The following is a 16,532-nucleotide window of genomic DNA, read 5'->3' as shown; positions in this document are numbered from 1 at the left end:
AATTTTCTGTTGGTTGTTACATGTTAGCTTTACTCCACTGTGATCTGAGAAGACACTTGGTATGATTTCAATGCTCTTGAATTTATTGATGCTGTCTTTGTGGCCTAAAATGTGGTCTATCCTTGAGTATGTGTTGTATGGATTTGAAAAGAATGTGTATTCCATTTTTTTTAGGGTGAAGAACTCTGAAAATGTCCTGGAGGTCTAGTCTGTCCATCTCTTCCTTTAATTCTCTTGTTTCTTTGTTGATTCTCTGCTTTGTTGATCTGTCTAAGTGTGTGAGTTGGGTGTTAAAGTCTCCTACTAGTATTGTGTTACTATTGATGTATTTTTGAAATTCTTTCAGTAGGTGCTTGATGTATTTAGATGGTCCCTCATTGGGTGCATAGATGTTAATAATTGTTAAGTATTCTTGGCTTATTGATCCTTTAATCATTATGCAATGTCCTTGCCTATCTTTTATTACTTTATTTAATTTAAAGTCTGTTGTGCCAGAGATAATCATGGCTGTTCCAGCTTTTTTTTTTTTTGGTTCATTAGCCAGTATGATAGTTTTCCATCCTTTCACTTTAAGTCTGTGTTTATCTTGTTGGGTCAGATGGGATTCTTACAAGCAGCATATGGTTGGGTTATGTCTTCTGATTCATCCTCCAATTCTGTGCCTTTTGATGGGTGAGTTTAAGCCATTGACATTTATTGATATTATGGATATAATGTATTGTAGTGCCATTATTCAATATTTTTTTATTTGCTCTGATATATAGCAAGTTTTATGGTGATTTTCTTGTTTATAAGAGGTCCTTTAGTGTTGGGCTAGCTTCATGGGCGAGAGAGAGATGACTTGGAACTCATGGCTGAGCAGGAATGCAATTCCAATGTTTTTAATCAGAAAAGAAGATTCTTTTATACTTGCCAAGAAGGTAGTAGTAGGGTGGCAAACAGGATGTGACTAGGAGAAGGGGCAGAGTGAAAAGAGAGTGTAAACCAGTAGGGATTAAACCAGGGTGGGTCTCAAACAAAACAGTGATTATGTTAATAGATCACAGAGTCAAGCAATGCAGGAGAACAGAAGCAGAATTAGCCAAAGGAGAAATGATGACAAACATTTCCCCCTTTCTTTTTATCTAATGTCCATAGTATCAGGAATGCGGGGTGTTTTGTGAGGTATGGAGACTGATAGGAGGCACACCTTTGGGGTTCTACTGTTGCTCCTTGCTCAACCTCTTGGTAGAAAGAGAGACTAACAGGATTGACACACCCCTCAGTTTCAAGCCCTTCCAAGATCAACCACATCCTCACAGTTTCCCAACATCTCCCTCTTACTTAACGGCCATATTTAAATGGGTGAATGTCTGTAAAAGACTCCATTTCCGTCAAGGGAATAGCAGTGTAGGGGTGAACAGAATCCTATATCATGCAGGCGTTTTCAAAAGAACTGGCACAAGACAGGAAGGTACAAGTAGGAGAGCAGCAAGAATCAGTGTGATGCCAAGCCAAAGGGAGGCCTGAAGGGCCATTTCCTGCCTCAAAGGGCAGGGCCTATCAGGCGAAAGGGTGTTTCCTGCCTCTGGGGGCATTTCTTGCCTCTGGGGGTGTTTCATGCCTCAAAGGGCATTTCCTGCCTCTGGGGGCAGGGCCTACTAAGGAGGGGGGTTTCCTGCCTCGGGGGCAGGCCCTGCACGTGAGGGCCGTGGCCTATAGAGTCCCAAGGCAGCATCCTGCAAAGTCCATGGACTGCTGCGGTCTGTCTTTGAGAAATCCAGCAGCGTAAAGGGAAGCTGCTGTAAAGTTGTGTAAAGTGTCCAAGAGGTGTGCCAGTAAGTCCAATAGAAGTGTCATTCCGATGCCAAAGAAATTCCAGGGGTTGAAACACTGCAAGTCTATTTCTATGGGGAAGGTCAGCCACTGTAATTCTGCCATTTCTGTAGAGAGTGAGCTTTGGAGTCTGTGAATCTGTTTCTTCAGGTCATGCCAGGTTACATCATTGGTTTTGGGGGGTGCGTTGTAGTCATGCCATCTTGTGGGCACTGTCAGAGAACATGGGTCCAAATGGATTTCCAGGGATTCTATATGAGCAGATGCTTTTTCATGTGAAGACTTGACAGCTGTAATTCACTTACTTGTGAAACAAAACTTGTAGCAGATTAGAAGTTTACTGTAATTGGTAACTCATTTATAATTGGTTTAAGTACCTTTATAATTTTGGAAGTCCTTTCTAGTATGGTTTTAAGGTTGTTTAAACAGTTTAAGCTCAATAAAATGTGGAAAGGTAAAAAGAAGAACCATTATTAGAAGTCTCAAGCATGAGAATCATTAGCATAATCAGTGTGCTATCTACCCCAACCATACTCATACAGTTTTCAGGATTAAATATGGCCATTAAGTAAGAGGGAGATGTTGGGAAATTGTGAGGATGTGGTTGAGCTTGGTAGGGCTTGAAACTGAGGGGTGTGTCAATCCTGTTAGTCTCTCTTTCTACTGAGAGGTTGAGCAAGGAGCGACAGTAGAACCCCAAAGGTGTGCCTCCTATCAGTCTCCCTACCTCACAAACACCCCGCAATCCTGATACTATGGCCATTAGATAAAAAGAAAGGAGGAAATGTTTCTCCTTTGGCTAATTCTGCTTCTGTTCCCCTGCATTGCTTGACTCTGGTCTATTAACATAATCATTTTTTGTTTGAGACCCACCCTGGTTTAATCCCCACTGGTTTACACTCTCTTTTCGCTCCACCCCCTCTCCTAGTCACATCCTGTTTTCCATTGGTTTAATCCCCACTGGTTCGCACTCTCTTTTCACTCTACCCCTTCTCCTAGTCACATCCTGTTTTCCATCTTACCACTTCCTTCTTGGCAAGTATAAAGAATCTTCTTTTCTGATTAAAAACATTGGAATTTCATTCCTGCTCAGCTCCAGGTCATCTCTCTCCCACCCATGAAGCTAGTGCGGCACTTTAGAACCTCTCTCAGGGCAGGCTTAGTGATAGTTGCCTCCTTTAACTGTTGTCTTCTGAGAAGGTTTTGATCCCTCCATCTAGTTTGAATGAAAGTCTAGCAAGATATATTATCCTTGGTTGAAACCCTTTTTCATTCAGGGTTCGATAGATATCTTGCCATTCTCTTCTGGCTTTTAGAGTTTGAGTGGAGAAGTCTGTTAATAGTCTTATGGGTTTTCCCCTGTATGTGACTGTTTGTTTTTTTCTTGCAGCCTTTAGGATTCTTTCTTTATCCTTACTTCTTTGCATTGTAACTATGATGTGTCTTGGTGTCTTCAGGTCTGGGTTGATTCTGTTTGGGACTCTTTGGGATTCTTGAATCTTAATGTCCTTTCTGATTTTTTAGGTTTGTCTGTTTGGGACTCTCTGGGCTTCTTGAATATTAATGTCCTTTCTGTTGTTTAGGTCTGGGAAGTTTTCTCCTATAATTTCCTCTAGAATATTTACTTCCCTTTCCTCTATTTCTTCCTCTGGCAGGCCAATTATACAAATGTTACTTATTTTTTTTTTTAAAAAAAATTATTTATAAAAAGGAAACATTGACAAAACCATAAGATAAGAGGGGTACAACTTTGCACAGTTCCCACCACCAGACCTCTGTATGCTATCTCCTCCACTTACAGCTTTCCTATTTTTTTTTACTTATTAACTTTATTCATTTGCTTTCCTATTCTTTAATCCTCTGAGAGTATGGACCCAAGATCATTGTGGGATGCAGATGGTTGAAGGTCTGGCTTCTGTAATTGCTTCCCTGCTGAACATGGACGTTGACAGGTTGATCCATACTCCTAGCCTGTCTCTCTCTTTCCCTAGTGGGGAAGGGCTCTGGGGAAGTGAAATTCCAAGTCACATTGATGGGGTTGTCTGTCCAGGGAAGTCTGGTCACATCTTGCTAGCATTTGGAACCTGGTGGCTGAAAAGAGAGTTAATATACAAGCCAAACAAATTGTTGAACAATTATGCACCTAAAGGCTGGAATAGTGCAGATGAAGCATTGGGGGGGGGGGTCCTCCATTTTGTAGATAGCTAGTGGGCATATTTTAGTTATATTTCAAAGGGCCTGTAGCTATACTAGTGTTTCTTTTTTCTTTTTTTGTCTGAGCCTAAAATCTGATATGCAGGTGAATCCTAATTATTGTCTGGGGAGATAATGTCATGGCTGAGAGAAGGACCAGAAAGCTGCATCAGTGAAGAGAGCAGCTCCTTAGTATGGGAAAGGGGTATAAATATTACTGTGAACCCCATTGATTTGATGTGATCTGGGGCCCATAATTAGCTTAGGAATATGTGTGACCTCTACATCCCTCTAGATCTGAGCTCACATTCTGTGGTCATGAGTAGGAACATTCCATGCTGCCCCACTATCAACCCATCTTCCTCAGGTGTAGCATAGAGTATGTTGTCCATCCTCCCTTTGGAGGATGGAACATTCTCTACCATTGTTGATCCAGGTTGAGCGCAAGGTCCTATGGGGCCACAAAGGAGTCTGTTTTGTCGTTCCTATTAGAAATGACCAGTAACAATAGAGAGAGGGACTTATTTAAGGTCTAGGCCCATCAAGTCTGTATGGGAATCTCAGGACTCCCTGATCCATGCCTGATGTCTCTGTACACAGTCTGAGGTGAAGCATTCTGAGATTGTGCTCATTCCATTGATTAGGTTTGAATCAGTGGATGCATTGGATCGACCTTCCCATGGTGCATCCCGTGAGTACCCATCCATTGGGGAAACTGACAATCCTTCCTAGCCTACTGAATCCACATGGATCCCAATCACTTTCAAAGCCAGCAACAAGCAGCTCCTGACAGCTTTCAAGCTGTTGGTCCTGCTCTTCAATTCCTCCAACTTAATGTTGAGGGGCTGTCCTTTGCCAAACGTGTTATTATTGGTCAATTGGCAATACAGCATCAGGCAGATGTCATTTGCCTACAAGAAACACATATAGCAGTCGATGAAGCTGCTCGATTCACCATCAGTGGATTCGATTTAATATGCTATAATCTCCATCCTAAACACGGCCGAGCCATCTACGCCAAATTGTATTTTGCGGACGTTTACCATACGGCCTCTTCGACCTTCTACAACTCCATTACTATTGGAACTATTCAGCTCGTCAACGTATATAAGCCTCCCAGTGCCTCATGGGATAATGAGGTCCTGCCTAGCCCGAATCACCCAGCCGTTTACGTTGGAGACTTTAATAGTTATCACCAAGACTGGGGATATTCCTCCACTCGTGCTGACGGCTCTATCTTAGCCAACTGACTGGGCTTCAGCGAATGACCTCTCCCTATTATACAATCCCAAACAGCCAGGCTCTTTTCACAGTGCTAGATGGAATAAAGACTCGTCACCCGACCTGTGCTGGATTAGCACAGTCAACGGCCAAGCCTTTCCCGCTACGAGACAAGTTCTCAAGATCTTCCTGCACAGTCATCACCGCCCAGCTATCATCCACATTGGTCTCCAGCTCCCACTGATTCTGTGCTCGGAGAAACTAAGATGGAACTTTCGGAAAGCAAACTGGCATCTGTTCAGTGATCTTACCAACAAATCTATTCCTGCAATTCCAATTAACTCTATCCCCTCTGAAGATTCCTACAGGCGCTTCCGCCAAGCCATCTTCAAAGCAGCTTCCCAAGCCATTCCTCATGGGAGACGTGCTAACTATACGCCTTGTCTTGATGCTGAATGCGAGCAACTACTACAGCAGTATGATGAGTCAGGCGACCCAGATGTGGCTGACCATCTCATTGCCTCCCTGGATACAGCACGCCAAGCCCGCTGGCAACAACTCACGGAAAGTCTGAACTTCACCCACTCAAGTAGGAAGGCCTGGAAGCTTCTTCATAGTCTGGGTGCCGGTAGCCAACCCCTCTTTGCATTACCATTGTGTTATCTACCCCTGCCCTTCATGTAGTTTTTAAGCTGAGTTTTCTGGGGTTAAATGTTCAGAGCAAAGCATAGAATTCAAGGAGTGTATTTGGAAAGTAAATACTCAGTAATAAACTGGAAATTCTAAGGAGAAGATGATTACAAAGTACTGTGCAAAGGGCCTTTTAGCTCTTGTAGAGCTTTTATTGATCCTTCTGCCCTTCCTAGCCCCTAAACACACACAAGATTAAACAATTAAAGCAATACCTGCTGACTGAACAAAAGAAACTACACCAAGTATGCAAGCTCAAAAGCAACCAACCCATCACAGAAAATACAAATGATAACACAAAAAGATCTGGGGGAAATGCCATATCTATGATATAATTTAGAATGATATAATTTAGATATAATTTAGAACACTCATTATGAGGGCAATTCAGAAATCTAAACATAACATACAGACACAAGTCCAACTCAGAGATCTTTCACCAGAGTTACAAAACACACACACACACACACACACACACACACACACAGCAAAAACAAACTTTGAACAGGTATGAAGGACCATTTCAATAGAGTTAATTCTCACATCGCAGGCTAGGAAGTAGGCTAAATCAGGCTGAGGAGATATGAAGGCTAGAAGATATAGTCACTATACTCAGTCTCAAAGCTGTTGGAAAGGGACTGTTTAGGAAAAGTGAAGCAGTTCTCTATGAAGCAGCAGGCTGCACCATGTGAATGTGAAAGTTATTGGGGTAACTGAGGATGAAGAGAGATAAGGAGGAACATAGAATATATTCAAATAAATTATAGCAGAAAACTATCCACACCTGTGCAATGCTCAAAACATAGATATTCAAGAAGCTGGATGAACACACAAAATTTCCTGAATCCATAATGGCACACATCAAGATACATCAGAATAAAATTATCCAAAGCCAAGGACAAGGAAAAAATACTGCAGGTTTCTAGGGAAAGGAAGAAACTGACATATATAAATAGAACCATTAGGCTTTCATCATATTTCTCATCACAAATCCTAGAGGCAAGGAGGGAAATGAAGCGATATACTCAAAGTATTAAAATATAAGAATTGCCAGCCAAATTGTTCTTAAAGTATACAGAAACTGAAGGAATTCACCTCCACCAAATCTTCTTTGAAAGATTTATACTGAAAGAAATCCCACATGTAAAGAAGCAAAGGAATTCCAACTCTAAATAAGGTGAACAGTGGTAGAATAGAATAGGAACACAAACAACAGCAACAGGACAAAACAAAGACGTAGGAAATGGACAAAAGGGGAGGACAGAATGATCAAATTGGTGAATTGAGGTCAACTTAAAGTCTGTCGTAGATATTGTAAGTTAAATACAATAGTCATGATAACCCAGTGACATTCCTCATGGAAATTTAAAAACTTGTCCAAAAATTTGTGTGGACCTACAAAAACCAAAACAAACAAAAAAAGTGAGTCACCAAAACACTTAAATAAATAGAAATATCATACTCTCTAAGTTTAGTTTATACTACAAGGCAGTAGTACTTACAACAGTAGTAACAGAATAAAAATGGATGCTTTGGATCAATGGTAGAGAAATGAGAACTGAGTTATCAATTACACATATACAACCACCAAATACATGACAAAGGGACCAAAACTAGTCAAGGTCTCATCATCAACGAATAGTGCTGGAAAACTGGACAGCTATATGTAGGAAAGTGAAAACAGACCACCACTTAACCCCATGCCTGACAATCTGATCAAAAATGGATCAAAGACCTGGATATTAGATCAGGACTTCTAAAATATATATAGAAGAAAAAATTCTCCGTCTTTTGCTCACAGTGGATGGAGCTTGAAGGGACAGTGTTGGGTGTGGTGGGTCAATAAGAGAGGGATGAGTACTGAATGATCTCACTTGTAGGTGGAACTTAAGATTCAGCAACAGAAAGGGAAAAAAACAAAGTAACCTGAATTGGGATTGGTGTACTGCAAATGACTCTGGGGAGAAAGGGGAAAAAGCGGGTGGGTGGCTTTGAGGTCCTATGCTGGGAGTGAAAGTATTTTACAGACATCTATCATGGGAAGATGGGAAATTATACCCCTATGTCAGCAAATGTAAACAATTCACCCCTCCAATAAAATGAAAAAAAGAATTGTAAATAAAATATACTTTTCAGAATATTTTCTTTAAAACAAGTAATGAAATGGCTTAATTTTATTTTGAACACTTTATTAATTTATCTCAATTTTTTAATTTTTCCATAGAGTTGTAAGTTATGAGAATCTCAATAAAAATGACTACTATACTATTAGCCAAAAGGCAGTAACACACATTTATAATGATGACATTGAATTTATTGAAATCGAGAGATGGGAACAGGAATATCTATATCACAGAGAACTCACTAAGATCCCCATATTTTCACTTTTCCGGAAGTGGAAAGCTTTTAATGTGTGGAAGAAGAATGTTCATTCCAAAAAAATCACTGGATGTCGAGATTCTCTACAAAAAAGTTTATTCATTGTTAATCAGGTATTTATTAGTCATATTTTAAAAATACTTAAAGAAAATGTTAATATATCACAGTTGTAAGTATAGACTGTTTCTGAAAAGAACCCTTATCAAAAATCAGTTGACCAGAAATGTGAGTTTCTTAATATTTAAATTCTGCCCCATTGACCTATTTCTATTCATTTGCCAGCACCACACTGTCTTCTAGAATTGTGAGTCCTCTAAACCTGTTGAATTTCTGCTTGTGTTTTCAGATTAGTTTGTCAGTTTCTCCAAAGAAGCTAGGTGGAAGTTTTTGTAGTGATTGCTTTACATTCCTATTTAAATTCATCCTATAGATCTATTTAGAAGGTACTGCTATTTTAACATTATTTTGTAGTTTGTTGACTTACAATATACCTTATAAGTCTTCTTCAATTTCTTAAAGTTGTGTTTTGTAGTTTCAGAGTATGTTTTATACTTCCTTTTGAACTTATTACTAAATAATTTATTGTTTTGGTACTGTTGTAAGTGGCATTTTTACAATTCCATTTTGAATTTTTCCTCATATTTATATAGTAAATATAGTACACATACATAGCACTTGTATAAATATGAACATATTATATATAATATGTAGACATATATTCTATATAGTTATCCAATTAAATTTTTATGTGGAACCTGCTTCCTAGAACCTTGCAGAATTTATTATTGACTCTAATATTTTGGCTCCTTTTTTTTTTTTTACCAGAGCACTGTTCAGCTTTGGCTTTTGGTGGCAAGGGGGATTAAACCTGGGACTTTGAAACCTCAGGCTTGAGTACCTTTTTGCAGAACCATTAAGCTATCCACCCTCACCTGGCTCTAATATTTTGGGATGTGTGCATTTCTTAGAATGCTTATGAATAAGAATATGTCATTTACAAATAGGTATAGTTTTCTTTTTCCTTCCCTATCTCAGTGAGATTTTTTTCTTTCTACTTCTTTATTAGATAGAACAGATAGAAATTGAGAGGGTGGGGGAAATAGAGAGACAGAGAGACCTGCAGACCTGCTTCACTACACATGAAACACTGCCCCTGCAGGTGCGGAGCTGGGGCTTGACCCCGAGTCTTTGTGCACTGTAATGTTTGTGCTTAACTGGGTGCATCACAGCCTGCCCCCCAACCCCAATGACTTTTATTTGGTTTTTAGGAACTTCTTATTCAGTGGAAGCAGTAAGAACAGAAATCCTTGTTCCTGATCTTAAAAGGAAAACTTTCAGTGATTTTCTATTAAGTAGGATATTATAAGTATGATGTTATTCTCTATTTCTGATTCATTGAATATTTTTATGATGGAGCCATGATAATTCTGTCAAATTCTTTCCGTGCAAAATTAAGAATAAGATGTACCTTTTGCTCTTTATATAATCCTTCTTTCCCTCTTTCAAAGTTCTAGATTTAATTGCTAGTATTTTGTTGATGGTATTTGCACATATATTAATATAAAAGACTGGGTAACAGTCTTTCCTTGTGATGGATTGATTTGCTTTTTGTGTCTGGATAACACACTCTTTATAGGTTTGAGAACTGTTCTGTCTTCTATTTTAAAAGAGTTTATGGGGAGTCAGGCTGTAGCGCAGCGGGTTAAGCGCAGGTGGTGCAAAGCACAAGGACCGGCATAAGGATCCCGGTTCGAACCCCGGCTCCCCACCTGCAGGGGAGCTGCTTCACAGGCAGTGAAGCAGGTCTGCAGGTGTCTATCTATCTTTCTCTCCTCCTCTCTGTCTTCCCCTCCTCTCTCCATTTCTCTGTCCTATCCAACAATGACAACAACAATAATAACTACAACAATAAAACAACAAGGGCAACAAAAGGGAATAAATAAATAAAATAAATATTTTTTTAAAAAAAGAGTTTATGAAGTATTAGTCTTTTCTTTAAATGTTTGGTAGAATTCATCAGTGAAGCTATCTGTGACTATATCTAGTCTTTATAAATTCCTTCTAGTTTTATGTATATCTATATATGTTTTCTCAAATTAACTTTACTGTATAGTAAGTAAATGGATTACAGTACACTTGTGGACACATGGGTACAGTTTCGAATCTCTGTATATGTGCCTGCAAAATACACTCAGCCCTTTTCCACGATGTTTCACTTCTCTCTATACTTAATTATATGTATTTAGTAGGAATTTTTCTGTAATAAGGAAAGTGAGGGGTCAACTCTATGAAAACCTCATGATAACAAATTTCCCAAAAGAAAGAGGAGCTCTAGCACCAGAAGCATTGGAGGAAGGTCTGCCAAAGCATACTGACTGACAAAAATTGTACTATCTCACTTTTTTCTTTTTAAAAATATTTTTATTTATTTATTATTGGAGAGAGAGAGAAATCAAGAGTGGGGAGGGAGATAGACAGGGAGAGAGAAAGACACTTGCAGACCAGCTTTACCATTCATGAAGCTTTCCCCCTGCAGGTGGGGACCAGGCACTTGAACCCAGGTCCTTGTGCACTATAATGTGTACCCAACCAGGTGTGCCACCAGTTGGCCCTGCTATCTCACTCTTTTCTGTATTGATACCCACCATCAAGGTGGTAATTCTCTGTCCTTTTATAGTTCTGATAATAACTTAAAATAATGTTGGATCCTTATCACTGTAGTGGACACTGTTGATGTAGTAGTCAGTAATGACCTACCTAGGGAAGATTTACTAACAGCAGCAAAAACAAAGTAGGGAGGTCAGCTTGTATTCCCTATAGCATTCATACCTATTCTTTATGTTGGAAGTCAGATATTTAGGTGAAGCTTTTTTTTTTTTAAACTAAATAATGGTGATTCCTGTTTTCATTCAGTATTTGCGACCAGCTCTTCTCAAAATAAATGAAATGTGTTATCAGTTGAGTTTTGTGGGACTTTGTAGTATTGAAAAATGTCACACCTACACCCTGCAAGAATTTAAGTTTGCACAAGTCTTACGGCTAGAAGAGGTAGGGATTTTACCTATGAACTTTCAGATTTTTTTTCCCCCTACTGTGGCTACTGTGCTACCACTCATTATGCATATTCATCCATGTCCAGGTGACAGAGCGCCTAGAGGAGTTCCGATGTGAGACTCGGGAAGTGGTCAGGAATGCTTGTCGCAGTGCTCTGCATGCTGAAGGCTTTATTCCTGATGATTGTTTATATGACTCTAATGCAGGTATGAAGGGGGAAAACCTCCGAGATATCAAAAACAGTGGACTTAATACCTTTTAATTTACTTTTGTGAGTACTTATTTATTTATTACCAAAAGCACTGCTCAGCTCTCGCTGATGGTGGTACTGGGGATTAAACTTGGGACATTGGCGCCTCGGTCATGAGAGTCTTTACATAACCATATGCTATCTACCACACCCGCACCCTTTCGGAAGAGCTAATAGGTCATGAATCTAATATATATTGTGGAAGCAGGAACATAGTAAGTACTGCATTTTTCCTGTTTTACTCCTGCTTGTGCCAGGTGTTTCCTATCTGCTTATAAATTTATTTCACAAGTATTTGATAGTGTACTCAAGGCCTCTGTTTAAAGGCATCTCTATCCTATTTCTGCAGACAGTAGTTTCATTAAAAATATAGGACTGGATGAATCATAGCATCTATAAGGGACTCAAGGATAACTAAAATGCAGCTCTGAAAATAGCTCGACTGGCAAGGCATTAGGTTGGCATGCCCAAGGTTCCCATTCCGTCCCCAGAATTACAAGTGCCAGTGTGCTGCTCTTGTTTATCTCTTTCTCTCTGCTCATGTAAAACTCTCTCTCACACACATGTAAGAAAAAAAAAACTCTAAAAATACTTTTAAAGGGAGTTGGGCTGTAGTGCAGAGGGTTAAGCGCAGGTGGCGCAAAGCACAAGGACCGGCATAAGGATCCCGGTTCGAACCCCGGCTCCCCACCTGCAGGGGAGTCGCTTCACAGGCGGTGAAGCAGGTCTGCAGGTGTCTATCTTTCTCTCCTCCTCTCTGTCTTCCCCTCCTCTCTCCATTTCTCTCTGTCCTATCCAACAACGACAACAACAATAATAACTACAACAATAAAACAACAAGGGCAACAAAAGGGAGTAAATAAATAAAATAAATAAATAAAAAACTTTTAAAATACTTTAAAAAAAAGAATAACTAAAATAGAGTGGCTGAGCAAGTTGTATATATATATATACAATGGAATACTACTCAGCTATAAAAAATGGTGATTGCATCGTTTTCAGCCGATCTTGGATGGACCTTAAAAAATTCATGTTAAGTGAAATAAGTCATAAACAGAAGGATGAATATGGGATGATCTTACTCTCAGGCAGAAGTTGAAAAACAAGATCAGAAAAGAAAACACAAGTAAAACCTGAACTGGAATTGGCGTGTTGCACCAAAAAAAAAAAAAAAAAAAGACTCTGGGGTGGGTGGGTGGGGAGAATACAGGTCCAAAAAGGATGACAGAGGACCTAGTGGGGGTTGTATTGTTAATGGAAAACTGGGAAATGTTATGCATGTACAAACTATTGTATTTACTGTTGAATGTAAAACATTAATCCCCCAATAAAGAAATTTTTAAAAAAGAATAAAATAAAAGTGGGAAAAGGAGGGTAGTTGGAGGGGTAGATAGCATAATGGTTATGCGAAGAGACTCTCATGCCTGAGGCTCCAAATAACCAGGTTCAGTCCTCCCCACTACCACCATACACCAGAGCTAAGCAGTACTTTGGTGTAAACAAACAAACAGAAAGATAAAGGAGGGTGCAGTGGGTTAAGTGCAGGTGGTGCAAAGCACAAGAACCAGCATAAGGGTCCCATTTCGAGCCCCTGGCTCCCCATCTGCAGGGGGGGGTTGCTTCACAAGTGGTGAAGCAGGTCTGCAGGTGTCTTTCTCTCCCCCCTCTGTCTTCCCCTCCTCTCTCCATTTCTCTCTGTCCTATCCAGCAACGACGACACCAATAACAACAATAATAACAACAATGAAACAACAAGGGCAACAAAAGGAAATAAATAAATATAAAAATAAAAAATAAAAAGGTGGGTAAGAGCGCTCTTGGGAGAGAAGTATGAAAGTACATAGTTGAAATTCTATTAGAGACACTGTATAAGTTCTCTACAATTTTCGTGTTGAATTGAAAGGCTTTGGTGTGGAATTATTTTTTTATTTTCTGGAGTCTGAAATATCTCATACACCAAAATGATTTATTGCTTTGAATCTTCGTCTGAAAGAAATAGGATATTTTATATAATAATTCCTGTCAAATCTTCTGTTGTTCTTAGAGTTTTGCACAGCCCCGGAAGGTTTTGAGTTGACTGCGTATGGAGACACTGAGAAAATGACATATACAGAGCAGGCCAGCAAAAGACACCACTGTATGAGATTAACATGGTAAATGATTCATTCTTTCTAGGAAAGTTGAGCCATACGTCTTCTCAAGTTTCATTAAAAAATGAAAGCCTTCCTCACAGGATTCATTACTAGTGATAAGAAATTTGGGGGTTGTGGTAACCTAAAAGTTGCTCCAAAAGCCTGTTGCTGTAACTATGACCAAGCAACACACATTCTGAGCATGAGGTGCTGACAGACAGTATAGAGTGTCCAAGGCCAATGGTCCCTCTTTAGTCACTAAGCCTTTGTTTCCCCCTAGCCTAGTCTGTAGCCTGTAAATAGTTACATGTGTTAAGTCAGGTACACAGAGGGTTATGGTTCCTGGAATGGACCTGAGCAGTCTTCTCTGTTCTTTTGAACTTAGTCTATATCTGATTTACTCAAGCGAGGAAACACAGAATCTGAATCTTTGAGTTAGCAATTGCTGTCCAACAATGTTTATTTGTTTATTTTTGGCCTCAGGGTTATTGCTGGGCCTCAGTGCCAGCACTATGAATCCACTGCCCCTGGTGGCCGTTCTTTCCATTTTACTGGATATGGCAGAGAGAAATTGAGAGAGGAGGAGGAAATAGAGGAGAGAGAAAGACACCTGCAGACATGCTTCACCACTTGTGAAGCTTCCCCCCTGAAGGTGAGGAGCTGGGGGAAACAACATTTATTCAGCAATAAAGATTTTATTACCTTTATCATTAGAATATGTTACAAATATTTTATGTCCGACAACTTCTTGAAAGTGTCTTAAAAACATTTTGGGCCCTTGTGACTAGATGAAGTAGGTTCTTTCCCCCCACCCCAAATTTAGCTAAATTAATATATTTGTTTGTTAATGAAAAATCCTTAAGAAAGAATACCTCCTCTGGTCAACAAATCTGATATTAATAACATACTTGGAAGTATAAGGAGGAATCATGATATTTAAAAATGTTTTAACTTGCTTTGGAGCCATCTTAAAATAGGAACAAATATAGAAAACTAAAGTTGGTGTTTTTTTTTTCCTTTCAAGTTTTATTCGTCTGAATGACTACCTAATTGAGAATACTATGCATGATCTAACAGTAAACTCTGTTAACTCTCTTCTGAATTATCTCACTGACAAGCTAAAACGAACGCCTTCAGCAGATATCATTCAGAAATGGGTTACTGAAGAAAAGCCTGAAGTTACTGAGAAAAAGGTATATTCAGAAAAAAATTACCACTTAGCATATATTGAGAAGTTGTTAATATACTCTATGGACTATGTTGGTTTTTTTTATACTGTAAAAAATAGAACAAATGTTTAGAGGTTTTGATATTGAGATGTATATTTGAGATGAATGAACTTGAAGTTTTATAGGGAAGGCTCCAAGTTTGTGTGTTGTTCTGCAAATGGCACCCTGGGAGCTGTCTTAGCTAATACTCCAGGGAGCTTCCCTGACAAGCAGAGGCAGGCTGGTCTGTAAGCTTTGTCCAAAATCTTACAAAAAACAAACAAAAAACCTCTATGTGTGTGGGGTTCCTTGGAAGTGATCATCAACCTGAGTGTACGGATGCCTCCCCACACCAACAAGCACATTCCAGACACCAGCAGGGGAGGTATCTGGGAATTCATTTCAACTACAATCAGTTCTGACATAGTCTATCCAAAGATAATGTCAGATCCCATGAGTTATGGACTCAGTCTTCTTCAGTATACCCTGCAGTTCAGATAATATCTTGAGACTTTGAGCACCCTGGTGAGCCCAGATTATCATTCTGACAGATTGGCTGTAAACCACAGTTTCCCAGGACACCCTCCTCAGATTTGGTTAGCTTTCTCAGTCACTCAGCTGTTTGAACCAAACACAAATTCATCCAAAAGATATGTTTACCTTTCTTCATAGCAGCACAATTTATAACAGCCAAAACCTGGAAGCAACTCAGATGTCCACTCAGCTGTTAAAAATGGTGATTTCACTTTCTTCGCCTCATCTTAGATGGAGCTTGAAGGAATTTTGCTAAGTGAGATCAGCCAGAAGGATAAATATGAATATGGGATGATCTCACTCACAGACTTAAGTTGAGAAATAAGACTAGAAGGGAAAATACAAAGCAAAACTTGAACTGGGTTTGGTGGATGGCACCAAAGTAAAGGACTCTGGGGTATGGGAGGGTTCAGGTTCTGGAACATGATGGTGGAGGAGGACCTAGTACAGGGTTTAGAGTGCTTTGCAGAAAACTGAGAAATTTTACTCATGTACAGACAACTGCATTTACTGTTGACTGTAAACTATTAATCCCTCCAATAAAAAAGATAAAAAGAATTTAGCATATGTGTGTGCATATATATGTATATATGATGAATGAAAATTACATCAGCAAATATATAGTAATAATGAAAATATCTATTGTACTAAATGTTATCATGTTTCTCAGGAATTTACAAAAGGTTATTCAACAGATACTACTTTATTTCTTCGAGCCAGAGCCTCAAGTACGCTCAATTTAACTTTTCCAGTGTGTGTGTGTGTGTGTGTGTGTGTGTGTGTGGAGAGAGAGATGTGTTCATGAGATATCATAGCACCAGAACTTTCTTTGGTGCCATTACACCTCCCATGTGATGCCAGGGCTCAACCTTGACCTCACACATGGCAAAGCACAGGCTCTGTAAATATTCAAAAGGGGTCAGGCTGATTAAGTGCACATATTAACATGTACAATGACCCATGTTCAAGCCTCCAGTCCCCACCTGCATGGGGAAAGCTTCATAAGTGATGAAGCAGTTCTGCAGGTCTCTATCTCTCTCCAGGGTTATCACTGGG

The 16,532-nt window shown here is 39.4% G+C and overlaps 1 protein-coding gene across 1 annotated transcript in view; it reads left to right on the top strand.

Annotated features, from left to right (window-relative positions):
* The window catches only part of DNAH6 (dynein axonemal heavy chain 6), a 307,800-nt gene that overhangs the window by 32,085 nt on the left and 259,183 nt on the right, over positions 1-16,532 (top strand). Inside the window, exons 4-8 of the mRNA XM_060187710.1 lie at positions 8,144-8,411; positions 11,212-11,346; positions 11,438-11,558; positions 13,647-13,755; positions 14,759-14,927. Of these exons, the coding sequence (XP_060043693.1) occupies positions 8,144-8,411; positions 11,212-11,346; positions 11,438-11,558; positions 13,647-13,755; positions 14,759-14,927 (802 nt within the window). The remainder of the gene's footprint in view (positions 1-8,143; positions 8,412-11,211; positions 11,347-11,437; positions 11,559-13,646; positions 13,756-14,758; positions 14,928-16,532) is intronic.

This window comes from Erinaceus europaeus, chromosome 3 (genome assembly GCF_950295315.1).
Source record: "Erinaceus europaeus chromosome 3, mEriEur2.1, whole genome shotgun sequence".
Lineage (NCBI taxonomy): Eukaryota > Metazoa > Chordata > Mammalia > Eulipotyphla > Erinaceidae > Erinaceus > Erinaceus europaeus.
Note: the sequence above shows the minus strand (reverse complement) of the source record. Positions and strands in the feature narration are given on the sequence as shown.